Here is an 18223-nt window from a genome sequence, read left to right as displayed (position 1 = left end):
AAACAGTCCAGTAAGTGCAAGGGCTGCCCAAAAGACATTTTCAAGAAACTTTATCCCTCCAATGACTTACAAGTTTTGGCATGAAAAAGCAATTTTAATAAATGTTTTAATGTCACACTGATGTGTGACAGGGTCTGGGACAAACGAATAAAATGCTGCTTCTATTTCTTTCTGCAGCACAGGGAACAGAAATTTTCACCCAACTATTTTTACCTAGAGCAGAAAGCACAGGTAAAACTTGGGATATGGTGTACCAATGAACCCATGAAAGGTTCAGGTAACCTTTTAGCCTGTTCAGGGATGGATTCTGTCACACACAGGTAAGTGATTAGGCTCTTTGCAAGCAATTTTATGGATGGTGCCATTTAAATTCCTCCCACGTGTTCCTTTATTTTGTAATTCAACTGAAGAGGGCCTAAAGCATGAATTGGAGAAAAAAAGATGGCATAAGGTCCTGCACTGCAGGAACCAACCTGGGCCTGTGCACAGCATGAAAGAGTTCTTTAAGAAGTTCTCCTGATGCCATTCTTGAAGCTAATAACTCTTAAATTATTTAAAAATGTATCTCTAGAGAAGTTACAATCATAATTTGGTTATTGAGAAGGTCCTTCAGCTAAGATCATTTTGTTCATGCTAATGATCATTATTAGGCTTTATTTTTTGCTATGCCATACCTAAAATTAATCATACATATGCTTTCAGTTTGTTAAGAAAATACCATACAGGGCCTGAGCAGGTATTTGTGTGCAGAATCAGTCCTTTTTTCCCCCCTGGTCTTGGAGATAATGAAATGGATGTGATCCAGTCCAAGAGCATATACCCCGAACCTCCTTTGATTCCAGTGTCAGTTGGACATTCAACATGTACATCAATCATCAGGGAAGCCTTTAAAAGTAAGATTAATATTCTCCTTTATTCATAATGAATTTCAAGTTTTCTCTCCACTCTCCACAATACCAAGTATGTGCATAGGAAAAGTCTAATGAGTTACTTGGGAATGTTACTGGTTTTTTTCCATCATCTTGTCTTTCATCTTATGAAGTACAGACAATAGAAAAACTAATGATCATTTTGTAGACATGGCACTTGGGACATAAATATTTAATCAATTCAGCCATTTCTATTAGAAGAATTGGGAATCTCAACTAATTTCACATTATGACACCTTCACTTGCTAGCCGAGAAATTTCATGTACTGCTGACACTGCATCTCCTACCAAGGGATGGGAATTAGGAATGTCATTGGCACCACCCAGCTCTTTCCCCTGAATGTACAGCCCAGGTCTGGGCCATGGAGGGGCAAACACCTGAAGAATCCACAGCAGGCCCCATTCTGCAGGAATCCTTTCCCCAGGGCCAGCAGAACTGGGCTGTCACTGGAGGTTGTAAGGGCTGTGCTGCAGGATAATCCCACCCAACCCCAGCTATATCCCACTGGCACAACACGGGAAGCAACATCCCTGGGTGATATGAAGGGACTGAGCCTTCAGTCAGCTGGCTACTATGGCCCTTCACACAGACAAAGTTGAAAACCCTTTCTTTTTAGCCCATTTCATTCCATATAAAGACAAAGCAAGCTAATTTTCTAAGTAAAACACAAGGCCTCGTATCTGTGTTCATGAAAATTCCCACAACCTGACACTGAGATAACACATCAGGTGTTCTGATTGTGTAATTTTGCTCTTTTCACAACTTCAGTTCTTTTTTTCAGTTTTCAAAATCTCCTGATTCTCCCAGATTTGAAAATAATCAAGAACTTCTTAGAATTTCTTTCTTTTCCCTAAAAAAGCCTTCACAAGCTGTTCACAGGACCCTCAGTCACAACTCTTTGCTGATGTGAGTAGTCTCAGGCAGCGTAAAGCTTGCAGGAGAGCAGATGCAGCAGCTTGGAAGGATCCAGTGCAGGGATATTTTGTTTACATGAGCAGTCACTGCTGATCTCTACCCCCTGCCAAGTAAGACAAGATTACTGAAATCTTCTAACTGGTATTTAAGCACACTGACATACATGCTGTTTTGCATGAGGCTTGAAAAATGCCAGGACATAAAAGTGGCCTAGTCACAAAATAAATATTTTCACTCTCCTTTTGACATCAGATCAAGTGCACTCTACCAATCTTATCAGGGTGTTCAACCTTAAATCAGTAAGACTGATTTAAGCATGTTGTGCTTTTCTTTTCCTTCACAATATAAGTCTACTACTAGTACAGTTTTTCATCATTAGGATTCAATCCTTTGATTAAAAAAAAGATGACTGGGACAGAGATGGATATTAGACATGTTTTCACCAGTATATTCAGAAAAATCCAGAACTGAAATGTCACAACTAGCAATTCATGCAGAGCTTTCCACAAATAGCAGCTCAAACATCTAACCTACCTTGGCTAAACGCTTCAGCTTGCTCTATCTATGTTCTTACTGCACATCCTTCAGTGAGAGCCACACAACTCGATAACTTGTGGTTATAAGAGGTTCTCAGACTCCCATTAGTTTTATTTTTAGCCCCTCCCTGTCGGGGCCTCAGGGGCAGAGGGAGGGCAGCGGCTCCCAGGCGTGGCAGCGGCGGCTCCCCAGCAGGCCCCGCTCTGCAGGAATCCTTTTCCCAGGGCCAGCAGCACTGGACTGGCACTGGAGGTGCTACAGGTGACATTGCAGGGTTCTGGGGGGACTGTGGGACCACGGGGAGGAGCAGCCTGGGCCCAGGGCTCTGCTGCCCTGAGGCAGGTAGCAGGAGGCACTGGGCACACAGAGCTCAAAGAAGAAGGCTCCTTCTTTTATTGTTTATTTTCTTTAACTGATACCTTACAATTTCGTCTTCTCCCCACCAAAGCAATCAGAAATAATCAGAATTCCTGCTATCCCAGATGGTGTCAGTGGATCCTCAGGGTGTGCAGAAACCCCACTGCCACTGTCAGGAGAGTGGAAAATCCTTCCATGACACTGTCAGCATATCTGATGCTGTTCCTTCTTTGTGTTTTAGACAAGGAAAGTGGAGCCCATTTCCTCAGGAAGAAGACACGCTGTGTTTATAAATGCTGTCACTGACAGGGGTGTTGTTATTCTGACTCACCAGCAATGACTGGGGCACTTGGAAACTGAAATGCCAGCTTTCCCCCAGACTCCAGCACCCACTGGAGATCAGAACTGAAGTTGGCTCATTTCAGTATTGTCACTGTCCTGAACAGCACAGTGACAAAATTCATCTATGGGAAGTGACTTTCTAATTTCACTTGGCTTGGTTTTTTTTAAATACAACACTTGTAAGACTTTTGTGCCCCAAAATGTTTCTGCGTTACTATTGTGACGTCTTTCATGTTATAATATAGAAAAGTGTACAATCCATCTCAGATACTTGTAAGACTTTTGTGCCCCAAAATGTTTCTGCGTTACTATTGTGACCTCTGATTTCGTGTTATAATATAGAAAAGTGTACAACCCATCTCAGATGAAAATTCAAAAATTAATACCAGCTAAACCAAACTGGTCCTCAGGTTTTAAATAAACATTAACCCCCAGTCAAGCATATTGCTGACATTTTAATCCTTAGCATAATTGTATTTAACATTGCAGCACCCCCTGTTAAGCTGTTCTCCCCAAGGCAGCACTCTAATTCCTGAGGTGTGGGCTATTCTGCAACCCCATTAGATATTCTTTTCAGGAAATTTCCCCTGGCTACTCCAACCTTAACAAATCACTTTTCACACTGAAGTACCTCAGTGCTCAGTGACTTTATGTATATTGCATTATTATGCTATATTGCGGTATCATGCAGCGGTGTGTTATATTGCTCTAGATGTAGTACCAATGGCTCTACCAGGAAGAAACTACTGAAACACAAGAGCTATGGAGACATTAGTATTCTGAGATCCATCATGTTCTAAAATAAAGTTAAATTTTTATTTCCCAGCTATTGATACTTATGTGACCATTGTAAGTGTCTGTGGCTGCTGTGCTTGCCTTGGAAAAGCTCTCTGCTCCTGCCCCTCACTTTTGTGGGAAAACTCCCTCAACAGCAGCACTGATGACTCCACCTGCACTCGGCTTCCCACTCTCCCCACTATTTGTAGGACTCCAAACACCCAGTTAAAACATTAAAACTAGTTAAAACATTAAAACTAAAGGGTCCCCAGTTTATTGATGGGGGGTGGAATGTTGAGACACAGCACTGATGCTGTGCCAGCACCGCTCAGCAGCAGACAAAACATTGGTGTGTTACCAACACCTTTCCAGCTCCCAAAGAACAGCGTGGCACTGGGAGGGTTGCTATGGGAAGATGAATTCCATCTCACCCGCTATTCTTTCCATATTTACTCAGACATTAAATTCTGCCTCCTGAAATTGTGCTAACGCAAAACTGTGAAAATGTTGTGTTAAAAGTCTGCCAAAACTTCTAAGCTACTGCTTTTTCCTCCTTCAGATGCTTCTACTACTGAATCATTGTATTAGTTGTCATAGAATTAATAAAACTTACACCACACAGGTAGTGAGAAATGAAAGAGCAACAAGAAAACTATTCATTCTCAAGGTTGATGTTTTTCCTCAAGTAATTTCCTGTAAGGAATAATGGCAAAGCATATATAGAATACATGCTGGTGTTGCAAAAGCTGAGAGAGGGTTTTTGAACTTTGAAGTAATGCTCGTAGGTCATGTGTGGTTTGGAGTAATGCAATCACCCAAAATACATGCAGAGAAAAAAAAAAAGCCACCAGGACAACATCTATTTTTATGTTAACCCTCAACAGCACATGGTAATAAAACCATGTTACCAAAATACATGCAGAGATATATGGTTTTATATGTTATGTTATATGGTTATGTAACCAAACCATAATTGTTCTTCTGAGCCAAATAAATCAATTTGTATATGACTTTATCAACCAGATCTTTCAACCACGACCATTCATTCAAGGAGCTACTCCTTCCTTACTTTTTGTTTCCTAACATAATAAAAAAGGTTTAGCATTTATTATCTACATACATCTAAATATCTATTCTTAAAGATTAAATTTAAAATTCAAATACTTGCAATAAAAAAGCACAGAAAGAAATGTGTACTGTACCAGTTTGAAGTAATTTAGAAATACATCCTGAAAAAGTTATGAAAGCAAAAGAAGCAAGAGATGTAAATCAGGAAATACCTGCTCATAGGAAAGGACATTTATGACCAAATTTTGCAGTAAAATACTATGTGACATTGGCCCACTGGTATTTAAATGTTTATAACAGATTAGGTAACAGTCTAAAAAGCTATCAGACTTCTCTTTATATCCAAGCCCAGGTGATGCACTTCCCTCTTCCTCAAATAACTTTAGGTCACTGAACAGCTAAAATATCTGTATCCTGTCTCTGTGGAACCAATGTGAAAAGGCCTCGTTCAGCTGAAGGCTGAAAGAAATAATAAGCCCCCTAGAAGAAATGTTCAAAAGCTTTCAGGTCATATTACAACGTAGCAAAACTTAATTGCAGCCAGGCAAAGAGAGGCATCTTTCACAATTCTGTCAGTATTGGTGATGTTGCTATTAACCATTTTTTATTAAACCAGGAGCAAGAAATGGTTCAACTAATGCACAATTTTCTCAGTGGTGAAATACACATTTTACAGGACATAGAACATTTTATATGATTTCTAGGACATAAATGTCAACCTAGCTTTTTTATTACACGGGTTGAATTTATTTAATGAGCTGTCCTACAGTGGAGGCAGCCCTGCATTTTTCACTTGCTTCTGCAGGGAATTTCAGTGGTTAGCAAATAAACCCGGGTCTAATCTGCTTCCGTCTGCAGTCATTTGAAAAATGATGCTTGGCAAACAGCTCTGCACAGCCCTGCCATCAGACGGAGATTGATTCCTCACACCCAGAGACGGGGCAGGCTGAGAAGAGCATCTACGTTACCTACAGCAATCAACCAGTTCTTTTTATTCTGAAAACCCTGCGACTACAGCTGGACCAGCTCTGCGAAAACTGCTTTCCCCACATTGCAAAGGATGGGGAAACAATTGTCAGAGAGGAACTGAGAGCTTAAGGCGGCTCCTCCCCACCGAGTCTTTCCCCGGGCCAAATAACTGAGCGCCAAACAGCCTTTGGTTACTGATGATAACGCTGGTGTCTCCAGGGTAAATTCCTCACTCGTGTCCCGTAATCCCCGCAGAAGAAAGATATCTTTCTCGTACCTGCCAACACCTGCCTGCAAGGTTTCAGCTCTAGCATGCAGACCAAAACGCTACTGCCAAGCGATTACCTGCCACACAGGGGACAGCAGTGACAAGAACACCCGAACGCTTTATGAAACAGCGACCAGAGATGATAAAACATGATTTGCTGCGCGGTGTCCAGGGGCCGGGCAGCCTTGCTGGAGCTAATACACCGGCGGGGCCCGTGTGCTGCAGCCACCCCGGTCTGAGACCACCCCGAAGTTTGGGGGAAAACCTTCACCCGGGGGTCTTCACTTACCACATTTTTAACCCCCACACAGCTTTTGGGCTGAGCCCCTGCCGCGCCTGCCCGCGCAGTGCATCTCCTGCCCCGCTGCCCTGAGCCCTGTCCGCGCACACGCTCCGTGCCCCAGTTTCGGCACAGCCCGTGCCCGCCGGGACGAGCGGCGCTGCCTGCGCATTTCGCTGCTCTAACACCGCGGCTGCCTCCGAAACCCGCCTGGGCTGCCCGGGCAGCCCGAGCCGCTGCGATCGGCACCCCCAGCCGCGGAGCAGCCCCTCAGGCTGCCCTGCAGCCGGTGCCGAGCGCCCGGAGCCGGGGGCACGCTTACCAGGTACCAGACGCCGAGGATGATGGTGCCGGTGCGGACATGGCAGCAGAGGCAGCAGCTGTTGGAGTAGAAGCGTGCCCAGGGCGAGCTCAGCATCTCGGCGGCTCCTCGGGGCTTCGCCGCTCCGCGTCTCTGTCCGCGCCGCTCCGCGGGCGGGGCCGGAACGGGGCCGCCCCTCCCGGCGGGCGGGACCGAGAGCACGGCCCGGCCCGGCACGGCCCAGGAGGGCGGAGGCAGCTCTGCGGTCCCTGCGGGCGCCGGTACCCACAGCAGCAGCCCGGAGCAGCCGCGCCGAAGAGCGGGAGGGTTTCGGGATGCGCAGTCCAGGGCGTTCAGCGAGCTGCAGCCCGACCCCAGCGCTGCCGGGTCAGGGCCGCTCCCCGGGGGATGCTGCCCGGGGGATGCTCTCCCCGCCGCGCCTGGAATGAGCCCGGCTCGGCGCTTCCTTGGCAAAGCTCGTAGTTGGTCTCGCAATTCTTGAGTGGCAAAGCAGCAAAAATAAACTCCATTTCTCTATAAGGAAAGATAATATTGGAGGAGGTCATGGAATGTTTTGAATTTGCCCCATATTCTGCAGCCATGAACATTTTTTTGCTTTCACAGTGCCCTCCTAATCCACTCCCAAAGATGCTGCTATTGGGGTGCCTGGGATTTCCTCGTGCCACTGATAGACAAGGTAACAGTAAGCTCATGGTCACACCTGTAGTTAATGCCCTGATGACGGTGGGGTGTGAGGGAGGCACGCATCATTAGGAGGAAGGACCCAGTCCTGCATATTCAAGCACTGATGCAGATTTGAGCTGAACTTCCTACCAAGCAGCTGACTTTTCATGTTTTATTATTTGAGGCTTGCATTGTCCTCCAGATGAAATAATGAAGAAAATACTGTGAGAAGGTCTGCATGTCTACCCTGACCCTAAGCATAATTTATTTACTGCCATTCGTCTTGGCTTGCTACCAAATTCCACGATTTATCATCAAAATATAACATTGAAAATACTCCAGTGCTTCCATATATGGTTGCTTTGGGGCTCTTCATTATTTCGTACGTACATACATCTGCACAGAACAGGAACTTAAAAGCTAACTTGGTACAGGTAAACATTTCCAACTATGCTTTATCCCTACTTATAAAGCCACCATAGTAAATTAAATAAAAATACTTTAAGTAGAAATTTTACATAACCTCTGTTGTTAGTTTGTCCTTTTAAAACGGGAAAGGGGTTGGCAGGGATTTTTGTGTATAAAAGGAAAAGCCACGTAGCCTTGAATTTATAATTTTGACTAGATTCTATGCATAAGCCAAATATTTTCAAGATTCATATTCAAAAACTAAACTAAAAATCTTGTAAAATGAAAAATTAGTATTGACAAATATTCAAGAGCCCAAAGAAAAATCACAAACCATGGGGTCTGGACTATCTCACTGGTAACCTTGAGAGACCTTGTCCTTTAGTGCCAGAGAGTAGGAAAGTTAGAGATTAAACCCTCGCATGCATCCCTTGAGGAAGGTAGGAGCATTTGCTTCGTGAAGGCCATTGACCAAGGACCTGACCTTTTCAAAGCAGAGATGGCAATAAATTAAGGGGGATTCCATAAACAAGGACACACAGATGCAAACCTGGTGGAAAAGGGACAAGAGAGACAATGCCAAAACCCAAAAGTGTCAGGTTACTGACTGATGGCCCATTGAAGAGCTTTGGGCAGGGTCACCTGGAGTTTGTAACTGATAAGAAGGGGCAAACAAGAAGAACAAGGTGGTTTGGGATATTTGAGGAGGACTCTGAAAAGCTTTGGAAAGAATCATTAGAAGAAGGGGATTGTAAAGGAGAAAAGGGGAGGGAATAGTTAGAGGAGGGGTATCAGGAAGGAGCAGAAGGAGGATCAGACAGAAAGGGGTATAAGAGGTGAATAGTGTTCTGAGTCTGGCCTAACAGACTGCCTGCTCACCCTCACTTCTTATAAAACCTTTTTTAAGTGTCTCTCTGTGTAGTTTCCACTCTCCACACTGTGTGTGGGGGAGATAAGGAGCAAGTGCCAGCTGCTGGGGGGATCAGTGAGCGGTCAGTGGGCGGGTGGGTGTTATCTGCTTGCAAACATCAAGCAGGACCAGCTGGTCTCTGCTTGGATCTTCTGTGAGTCCTACGTGTAGGAGGCACAGAAGAAGGCAGCACCTTGTCTGTGGCTGTCTGTGTAGCTGTCCCTGCTGGACTCCTGTGCTCGCAAACGGGAAAGCAGCAGCTGCATCCCTCAGCCTGAGATGGGCACAGCGAGCTGGGCTTTAGCAGCCAGGCAGGAGGAACTCAGGTCCTGGAGCTGTCAGAGGCAGACACTCTTTACAATATCCTCCAGCACAGCTCTTCTCTCTGTAAGGAGAGGTTAACTGCATGTCTGCTTTCACTTATGAAAGTGAAGTTCCCATCAGTGGCTTTAACTCCCATATTCTCAGAAGGAAAAGGAAGAAAGAATAAGCAGCAAACACTAATCACTTCAGAGCAGTTTCCTGTATAACTATTAATTTCCATTCAAAAAGCCTGATGGGAAAGAGCAGGAAACCTCAGGCTTCATGTCACACTCTGATTTATAACTAGCTGTATTTTGTTTGCTTGGCAAGGTTTTGGTAGCGGGGAGGCTTCAGAGCCTGAGTATTCCACAGACACAGACCCTGCTCAACACAGCCTCTGTAAGTAAAACTTCCATGTCTCCCATTTTGCCTTACAAAGAAAGAAATGACAAGCACGTGTTACAGAGGTGGCTTTGAATCCAGGATACCTGATCTTACACCCCGTGGTGTAAAATGGTGGAAAATCATTTAAGGTGCAACAAGGACAACTTCTGAACTGGATGACACCTGAGTTTTGCCAAGGTTCCCAGAGGTACAACAGATACTCGAGATTGTCATCTTTATTCATCAAAACTTGGACAGGACCAGTATTACTGTCTTGCTCAGCAAATGAGACAAACTCAAGAGAATTAACAGCTCACTTACAAGCACTTGTTTCAGCTGTGCTGAAAAAATAAATAATTTTTGCAGTGGCGTCCATGTGGTAAGAAATTTTTCCAAGGGAACATTCAATGCTGAAATTAAACACTGCAGAGGGTCAAAGCCTGACACCCTTGCTCAGCCGCTGGCCAGAGTGACGGCTGTGGGATGTACCCAGAAAAGAAATGCAGGCTCATGGCTCCTGCCTGCCCCTCCTGACCACAGCAGAGCTGTAGATCACTCAACTCCGTTCACACAGCCAGTCATTCCCTACAGCACACCCTGAGAGCTCTCTGGCCAGCTGGAAGGGACACAGCCCGACTTTGCTGCATTGCCAGCTGCTCTCTGTGCTGCAAGCTGTTTAACAAAACCCGGTGCACTCTGTGTTCTGCTGCTGCTCTCTATTCGCCATCTCTCTCCCGAGATCTCGCTGCAGGGACAACTTCTGCCTTCTGCCAGAGGATGCTCTGGTCCATTCAGCATTTTCTTGCGCTTTCTAGTGCTCACTAAAATTGGTTTCTGGTACTTCCCAACCCTGTTAATACCTGTCTGAACAAGATTGCTGTAAGAGGACAGTTGGCTTAGAAACTCTTTGTGATTCCCACCTTCTATCTGTGCGCACAGCCCACAGAGGTGGTGCAGCATAGTTCAGCTGGCTTTGAATAATTCAGTTACACTGCTGCCCAGCATTGCCTGCAGCATTTAAACAAAAGGGCAGCTCAAGAGAATCGCATCTTCTGCTTGCAGGATTAGCCACATGCTCCAGAGTGAACAAAGGCACTGTTAATTGTTTTGTAGTTGGCAAGTTAAGATAAGAAAAGGGTTAAACATTGCCCAGAAACCAAGGTCTGGGTGTTGTCCTCAGGCACAGGGAGGTGACGACTTTGAGAAAGAGACTCTTGTAGTAAAGAGCCATTTCAAGGGTCCTTTTGTTCAGCTTGCTTCAGAACCTGTGTTTCAGGATGGCTGCAAGTGATTCAAGTATTCAAAGCTTTAGGAATACTTAAAGTAATTAAGTTTAAAAAATACTTGTACTTTCTAAAAGAAGAAGCCTCCAATAAAAGTCTGACACTACCCCTCTGCCACAAGAACTGGCCAGCACGCAATCAAACAGGACTGCTGCTACGATTCAAACTGGGTTCAAGAGGTCATTCATTCCCCTGGTTTGCTTAAAAAGGATCAGAGTGAGAACAGTATTATTTTTCTCCAGCACGTTACGACTCAGAACACAGAGCCTGTAAGAAAGCCATTGCAATGACACAGCTTGATGTGCAACTGCTTGCAGAGCTAAATTCTTGTGTTTCAGCACCAAGCAATGGACAACAAATAATTTCTTCTTTCTTTTAAAAGTTCTCTTTAAATAATTAAAATTTGTTGAGAGAAATTCTGGAACTTTTTAGCTCACTACTGGGATATTTTATCATGATTTGTCTTATAGAAGATAGTGATTCTAATATCTTAGGAAATTTATATACTTGCCCATTTTCCTTCCTGATGGCAAAGTGTACTTGTAACTGTAGCTTCCTTGGGCCACAGCTTCATAATTCTACTTGAAGGTGGTGGTTTTAAGAAACATGTCATTAAAATATTTTGATATATTGCCCTGCAAAGAGCTGAAATGTTCTCCAATGAAAAGCTTGCTATATTGTATCCTTCTTTTCCCCCTTTTCTCACTTGAAAGCCTTTCGATTTTGCTCTGAAGATATGGGACTCATAAGAAGTGAGTTCTAGAGTACACTGAGATTCAGCTCTTTTTTCTTCTGGCTTTCTCATTCATGCCAGCCTAACAGATTAATTTTAACATTTTGGATGAGATGAAATCATCTGTGCTACACTTGCAAAAACCTCAAAAATAAGGTGGGCAGTTATCTAATTATTTGCTTGGCAGCAGATTTGCAGTTTGGTAACATGTTCTTGAAGCTTTTCCTCAGACACAGTCTGCTTTCCATGGGCTCCTCAGAGATCTGCTCCATGTGGAGTGGCTGCTTCCAAAAGTATGTGGCTCTTTTGTGTCCATTCCTGTTCTCCTCTCCCTTGCCCGTGCTGTTCTTTCTGAATCACTTTTGCACAGGGCTGCCACGTTTTGCCTTGGAGAGGATGTTTATACTGGACTTATAGCCTGGCTCTGCCAGTACCTTAACAACCAAAAAACCCTCTCTCCTTTTGCCTTTGAAGTCTGTAAATTTCTGTAATAGTTTCAGTTCTCCTGGCTTTTCCCCTGCTGGCTCAGCATACCTGAAGATACCGAGAAGTGCAGACATGACCACTGTTTGCAACTGTTATCAACAAAATTGGAAGGTGCAGGTGTCCTGTATCCAGCTAAAACTCACCACCTCTTCTTCCGCCAGGTTAATGAACCCTTTACCACCTCATGTCCCAATAATTTCTACTCTATACAAATTCTTCTCCAATTTTTTTTTTTTTGATAAATTAACTTTCTGCTTATCAGACACTGCTTTCAGTCCTTTAAGTATGTTTATTGCTTCCCTCACTAGTGTGGGGATCTAGACAGTTTTATCCAAGCTTTTAAAACTGCAGGCATCAGACAAAACAGTATTCATTTAATCAATGCACACAGTATTGGGATTGTACCCCCATTCCTCTCCACTACTCAGATTAAAACATCCCCAGATTTACATTTGACCTTTTACTACACCAACCCAGTGGAAGGTCATGCTTGGAGCTTTTTGGTCTTCTGGCCTGAATGTTTATGCTGAACACAGTATTAAATGGACTGGGACATTTTATCCATAATCTGTAGCCAGTTATAGAACATAAAGTACAGCATACAAGGATGAGGCAGTGCTGTTGGATAAATTTGTTGTTGTGTTGCCAGCAGACTCACTGCTTGCCAGATTGCTTGAGCAAAGGAAATCACAGTGACAGTTTTTAATACTGTGTTGAGTTTGCAGGGAGGTCACAGGTCTTTGATTGATAGGAGAGGCAAACCTTCTAAGAAAAGCTAATATACATCAAACAGCATTTACTTCCTTTAGTTCCATTAGTTAGATTAGTTAATGTTTAATTTATGGATTAATTTGAGTATGGCTCAACACTGGGAATATTTCCAGATTTAATTCCCTTCTTCATTATTCCAGTATGGGTCAATATGTGCCTTTTTCTGCAGAGGCAAACTGCAAGTACTGTACCTGCAATGTAACCTTTTATATACACTATAAGTGATTACAGACCCATGGTATGTCCTTCATGAAGTGCAGAGATACAGCACTGATGACATTACTGCTTCAAGAGCAAGGGAAACACTTCTGTACAGTGCTGATGATGCAGAAATTTTAATTGGATTAAGTTTGTTCCAATTTATAAATCATTTGTATTTATTAGGAAACTCAGCTAGGAAATCTAGATTTAAAGCTACATAAGACAGAGCCACCAGTACCATGTGTATGTGTGTGTGGGACGAGACTGAAGCTAATACTGTATATTTTATATCATTTCTTCTAAAGAAAAAAAAAAATCAAGGCTGCTAATATTCTCCTAATTATAAAAACCAAAGATACTCTTGGCTTCTCTTCATCACAGTCTCCTAAACATCCTCCTAAGATATCTAATGCCAGAAGTAACAGTGACAGTTCAAATAATATCTCTAATTTTTAATATATTTTATGGCAAATCACATAATAAATGCCAATATAATTCTACTGAAATAGCATTACTTGCCAGCTGACCTCCAAGTGCAGTATAAACATTGTTTCAAAAGCACATCTCACAATCACACAGCTTTCTGCGGTGTCCCAATATAGGTTATCAATGTATTTTACTATACTGTGACTGTAAAGCATTTTATAGGCATGCACATGTCTGAACATGTTTGATTATAGCCTTGGGCAACTTTGGGAAATCCTGACTGAGCCAACATTGCAGAGCTAGCCCAAATCACAGTGGTGTTCAGTAATGGACTAGTCAAGGCACAGATAAAGTGTAATTGCAGTAAGACACAGTTGCAACTCATCATCTGCACTGCAACTCATTTAGTGTCAAACATCTATGCATAAACCTTTGGAATACCAGAGGTTTAGTTTTAGCTCTCAGAAACCCCGAACTTTGGGAAATCCTGACTGAGCCAACATTGCAGAGCTGTCCCAAATCACAGTGGTGTTCAGTAATGGACTAGTCAAGGCACAGATAAAGTGTAATTGCAGTAATTTAGTGTCAAACATCTATGTCTGCACAGTTGCAACTCATCATCTGCACTGCAACTCATTTAGTGTCAAACATCTATGCATAAACCTTTGGAATACCAGAGGTTTTTAGCTCTCAGAAACCCCATCTCTGCAGACCAGAACACATCTGCCACTTTGGAGAGAACTTTCTTTTCATTTTTAATGTAAAAATCACTGATCATCAACATGACATTCTCCAAACCAAAACATAGTTTGAAAATCAAATCTGTACATATTTCCCCTTCCCTTTAGATGTTTAATGTATATGAGCCTTTAAACCACTTAACTGCCACATGGGACAGTGTTGTATTTGTAAGACAAAAAGACTCCTCACTGTGAGTTTTACCATGCTGATGCTGATGGAGACATCCTTAAAGCCCTGACAGAACACCCTCTTGATAGCTCACTTCATCTGGAGCAGGGCTGAGCTGCTTTGCCATAAGAAAAAAAAAACGCAATTAGGAATTCTTTCTTCAGTTAAACTTCAGTTAAAATACCATTTTTGAGGTGGACTGCTCAAGAAATATTAGGAATATTTGTCTCTAAAGAGTTTAAAGCCTCCAACAGTATCATGTCCCCCATACAGCATCAACACAAAGCAGAAGTGAAACACTGTGTGAAAGAAAACAGTGTGGTGCTCTCAAGAGATGTTAACATTACATTAAGTGTTCACATAAGAAATTGTGTTCCAGCACAATGCTCTCTGGCAGCACAAATTCCAGTGGCGTACTAGTGCAAATTCAAGATTTTTAGAGATGGAATTCTTAATGTAAAGTGAAGCACTTGCAGTCCTGCTTTCCCATACTGATCTTGTGCTGCACAAGATGATCTACTTCAAAGTGAAACAGACAAAAAATTATTTTCTAATCTGACACATATGACTTCTGACTAAGCTTGACCAAGTCTAGCATTCACATGATGTGATTGCAGAAATCCAAAACATATGGCAATCTTTGGGTATGTGAAACCTGCCTCTCTCAGTCATCTGTGTGAGGCTTTGGAACCCTTCAATTATTCATCTCTATTAAATATTTTTTATATTCAAGGCAGTACAAGTTTAAATGTTTTAATCATTACAAAAACAGTCACTAAATTTTCTGTTCTGCATGCCTGCTAAGGGCTCACAGAAAAAGACATGCTCCTAAATCACCATGAAGAATTTCCACAGTTAACAGCAGGCTGCATGAGTTGGATGACTTTGAACTGCATGTCTGTAGCATATGAATATAAAATAGCACAGTATTGATTTGCCAGCTCAATTCTATCAAGTGCTGATCCCACTCCAGAAAAGCACTTAAATACTTTTTACTACTAGTACTACTGTTCAAAAGTGTTCAATACACAGGTGAAGTCTAAGTAACATTATTTTTGTTTATTAAAAAGACAGGTTTTCCTTTCTTTAAAATTAAATAAACACATTTGTTCAGAGCAGACTGCTGCTTGCACCTCCATCCTTGGAAAATGCAGAAAAGAATTCCAACAAAAATGAAGAAAATATTGAAAATATCCACTGATTAAGATTTTAAAATGTTTTTAAAATAACCAGTCAGACATGATGGTGACAGATGTTATCTATGAAGGTGGACCTCAGCTGTTAAATACAATTGTATGAGTCTCACACTTAACGCAACACCAATATTAGCCCCACTCTACACAGGCCACAGACTTGACTTCCAGCAGAGACACCAAGAGAGCCAGCTGGAGTAAGAATAATTCTCAAGCATCATCACAGCCATCCTCTGATTTAACAGATACCTGTGCCCCTGCTGGAGGTGAGGCAGAGGGGCAGGGCAGGCAATGGTTAGGGTGAGCTGGCATTGCTGCTGCTGGGTGCTGGCCACTGCTCTCAAGAGCCACCCTGCAATCTCAGATTTGGTTTTTTTGAAGTGGCTACTCAGACCATGCAGGCAAGAGCTCATGGAGAAAGAGTTTAACCTGAAAAAGTTTCAAAGCAATTGAAAGACTCCAACTTTGCAGCCAAATTAAAGGGCAGTGTAACTAAGGCACAAAACTGGAACAACATACTTCAAAAGTCAAATGAAAGATGATGCTGGCACAGCAGCGTTACTTGTAACAGATGACTTGAAACAGGCATCTGAGGCAGCTGCCCTGTCCTAAACTGCCCCTGACAAAACTCAGTTGGGCCAAGACTACAGGCTTTTTTATCATTGAATTTATAGGCTTTATTCCCCCCCACACTATCACCGATGGATTACATTCTTCCGTAATTCAGAAGCCACGGTGGTGGTTATGAGAAGGATACTGTTTAACACCACAGTACCTAAAGCAGTTGTGTCTTTGAAGAACACATGACAAAGCCTCAAACTTCTGGAGAAAATCACCTCGGTAACTGCAGAATTTGATTGATAGAAATATAAATCTTGAGATCTATTTTATGTATACCACAGGAAAAAACCCAAACCACTTATGGAAAGACAGGTAGCAGTGATGTAGAATTTTATTCTAGTCTGTTTTCTGTTCATAATTTTACTGCATTCAAACAAAAAAAGTATCTGACAAGCTTTATGGCATTTGGTGGTACCATTGTTTTGTGTTCATTTGTTTGTTTTAAAGTACAGTACAAGGATCATCTGATCCAATCTTTGTTGGCAAAAGCACAGTTGAGACAAGGTGGCCCAGCAATCTATTCAGCCAGATCTCAAAACTCTCCAATGTTGGGGAAATCCACAACTTCCCTGGGGAGATTATTCACACGGTTCATTGTTCTCTTTGTGAAAAAATTTCCCTATGTGTCCAATTGGAACCTCCTTAGGAATAGCTTGTACCCATTATCCCTTGTCTTTTCCATGTGGCTTCTTGTAAAAAGGGAGTCTCCATATTTTTTTGAATAGTGGAACACGGTGATAAGGTCTCCCCTAAGCCGTGGGAAACCATACTGAAAGCCTTGGGGAAATCCAGGAGGCAATGTTCACCCAGCCCACATCAGCCAAGCAGCTTACTTTGTCACAGAGGGTGACCAGGTTTATCGAGCTCAACTTGTCTTTAGTCAATCTATGTTGGCTTTTCCCAATCCTGTGCCTCATCTGACTTGTGATAGCTACCAGAAGTTTTTGTTCCATAATTTTCCTAGGGACTGAAACAAGACTGATGGGCCCAAAGTTCCCTGGATCTTCCTTTAAGCCTTTCTTGTGGATGGGGGTACATTAGCCTTTTTCAGTGTTCTGCCACACCCTGAAGTCCACAACTTCCCAAAGAAGATGGAGAGCAGCCTTGCAATGTTGGCTCCTGTAATAGCTCACCCCCACTGCTGGCTCTGTGTTTGCAGCAGCCTGGATTTTTGGTCCCAAGGCCAGGGGGCCAGCAGTGCTGGTGAGACAGAGGTGAAGGAACTGTTGAGAGCCTGTGCCTTTCAGCATTACCAGTGACTAATTCTCCTGTCCTGTTTATCAACGGGACAGTAGCTGCCTTCTGCTTCTGCTTGGTGTTTTTATAGCCAAAGAACCCATTCTTGTATTTTTTGACATCTTGGCTAAATTCAATTGGAGCTGAGCTTTTTCTTTTCCAGCTCCCATCTTTGCACACCTTGGCCATGTCCACATAGTTCTCAGTGGGTATTTATCCAAATTTCCATCTCTGGTATGCTTTGCTTTTGAGTAGACTCAGAACCTCACAGTTAAGCCAAGGGGGCTCTTGCTCCTGCTACGTATACCTTATCTTTAAAGGAGATGAACTATTTTTCTGCTTTCAGAAGAGCATTCTTGAGAAAGTCCCAGCAATCACTAGCTTCTTCACCCTCCAGGGAAGCTTTTCCTGGAATCTGTCCCTTTTTGAAAAAAAATAACACTGCAGTGATTTCAGACATGGCTGCAGCTATTTTCCACAATCACTAGCTGCCTCTGTGAACAGGTGAAAATGCGAGGTTACCGATCTTTCACAGTGCCTTTGAAGGCTTCTGAGAGCAGAAGCAAAGCTTGCACATGTCCTTACACATAGGCCCAGACACTCAGCCCCTCAGCAGCAGAGGGACAGCAGTTGACACAGCTCCTACTTTTTTGGCTAGCTAGCTACAGCTCAGGAAGGCACTGGTCTCCTGGGTCTCAAGCCTCTTCAAAAGACACATTAAAGTCTGGCTGTCTGAGAGCAAGTCCAAGTTACAGAATCACATCATAGACAAATTCTCTCCCATCTGGAGCTTTGTTTGCAGCCATAGCTCTAGGCATGACTTTATTTGTTAGGTACATAGGTAAGACTGGCCAAGGAAATAGCAGTCATGAAAAACAAACTGTGGCAGCCTTTGTCAGAACAGCCTCTAAAAAAACCCACCTCAGTAACA

At 43.0% G+C, this 18223-nt stretch overlaps 1 protein-coding gene across 1 annotated transcript in view; it reads right to left on the bottom strand.

Moving 5' to 3' along the window:
• The window catches only part of LAPTM4B (lysosomal protein transmembrane 4 beta), a 59637-nt gene extending 52716 nt beyond the window's left edge, over positions 1-6921 (bottom strand). The window contains exon 1 of the mRNA XM_041470881.1: positions 6766-6921. Within this exon, the coding sequence (XP_041326815.1) occupies positions 6766-6861 (96 nt within the window). The 5' untranslated portion in view covers positions 6862-6921. The remainder of the gene's footprint in view (positions 1-6765) is intronic.
• Positions 6922-18223: the final 11302 nt, after the last annotated feature.

This window comes from Pyrgilauda ruficollis, unplaced genomic scaffold (genome assembly GCF_017590135.1).
Source record: "Pyrgilauda ruficollis isolate IOZ18807 unplaced genomic scaffold, ASM1759013v1 scaffold25, whole genome shotgun sequence".
Lineage (NCBI taxonomy): Eukaryota > Metazoa > Chordata > Aves > Passeriformes > Passeridae > Pyrgilauda > Pyrgilauda ruficollis.
The sequence above is the reverse complement of the archived record's forward strand: the minus strand, read 5'-3'. Positions and strand labels throughout refer to the sequence as shown.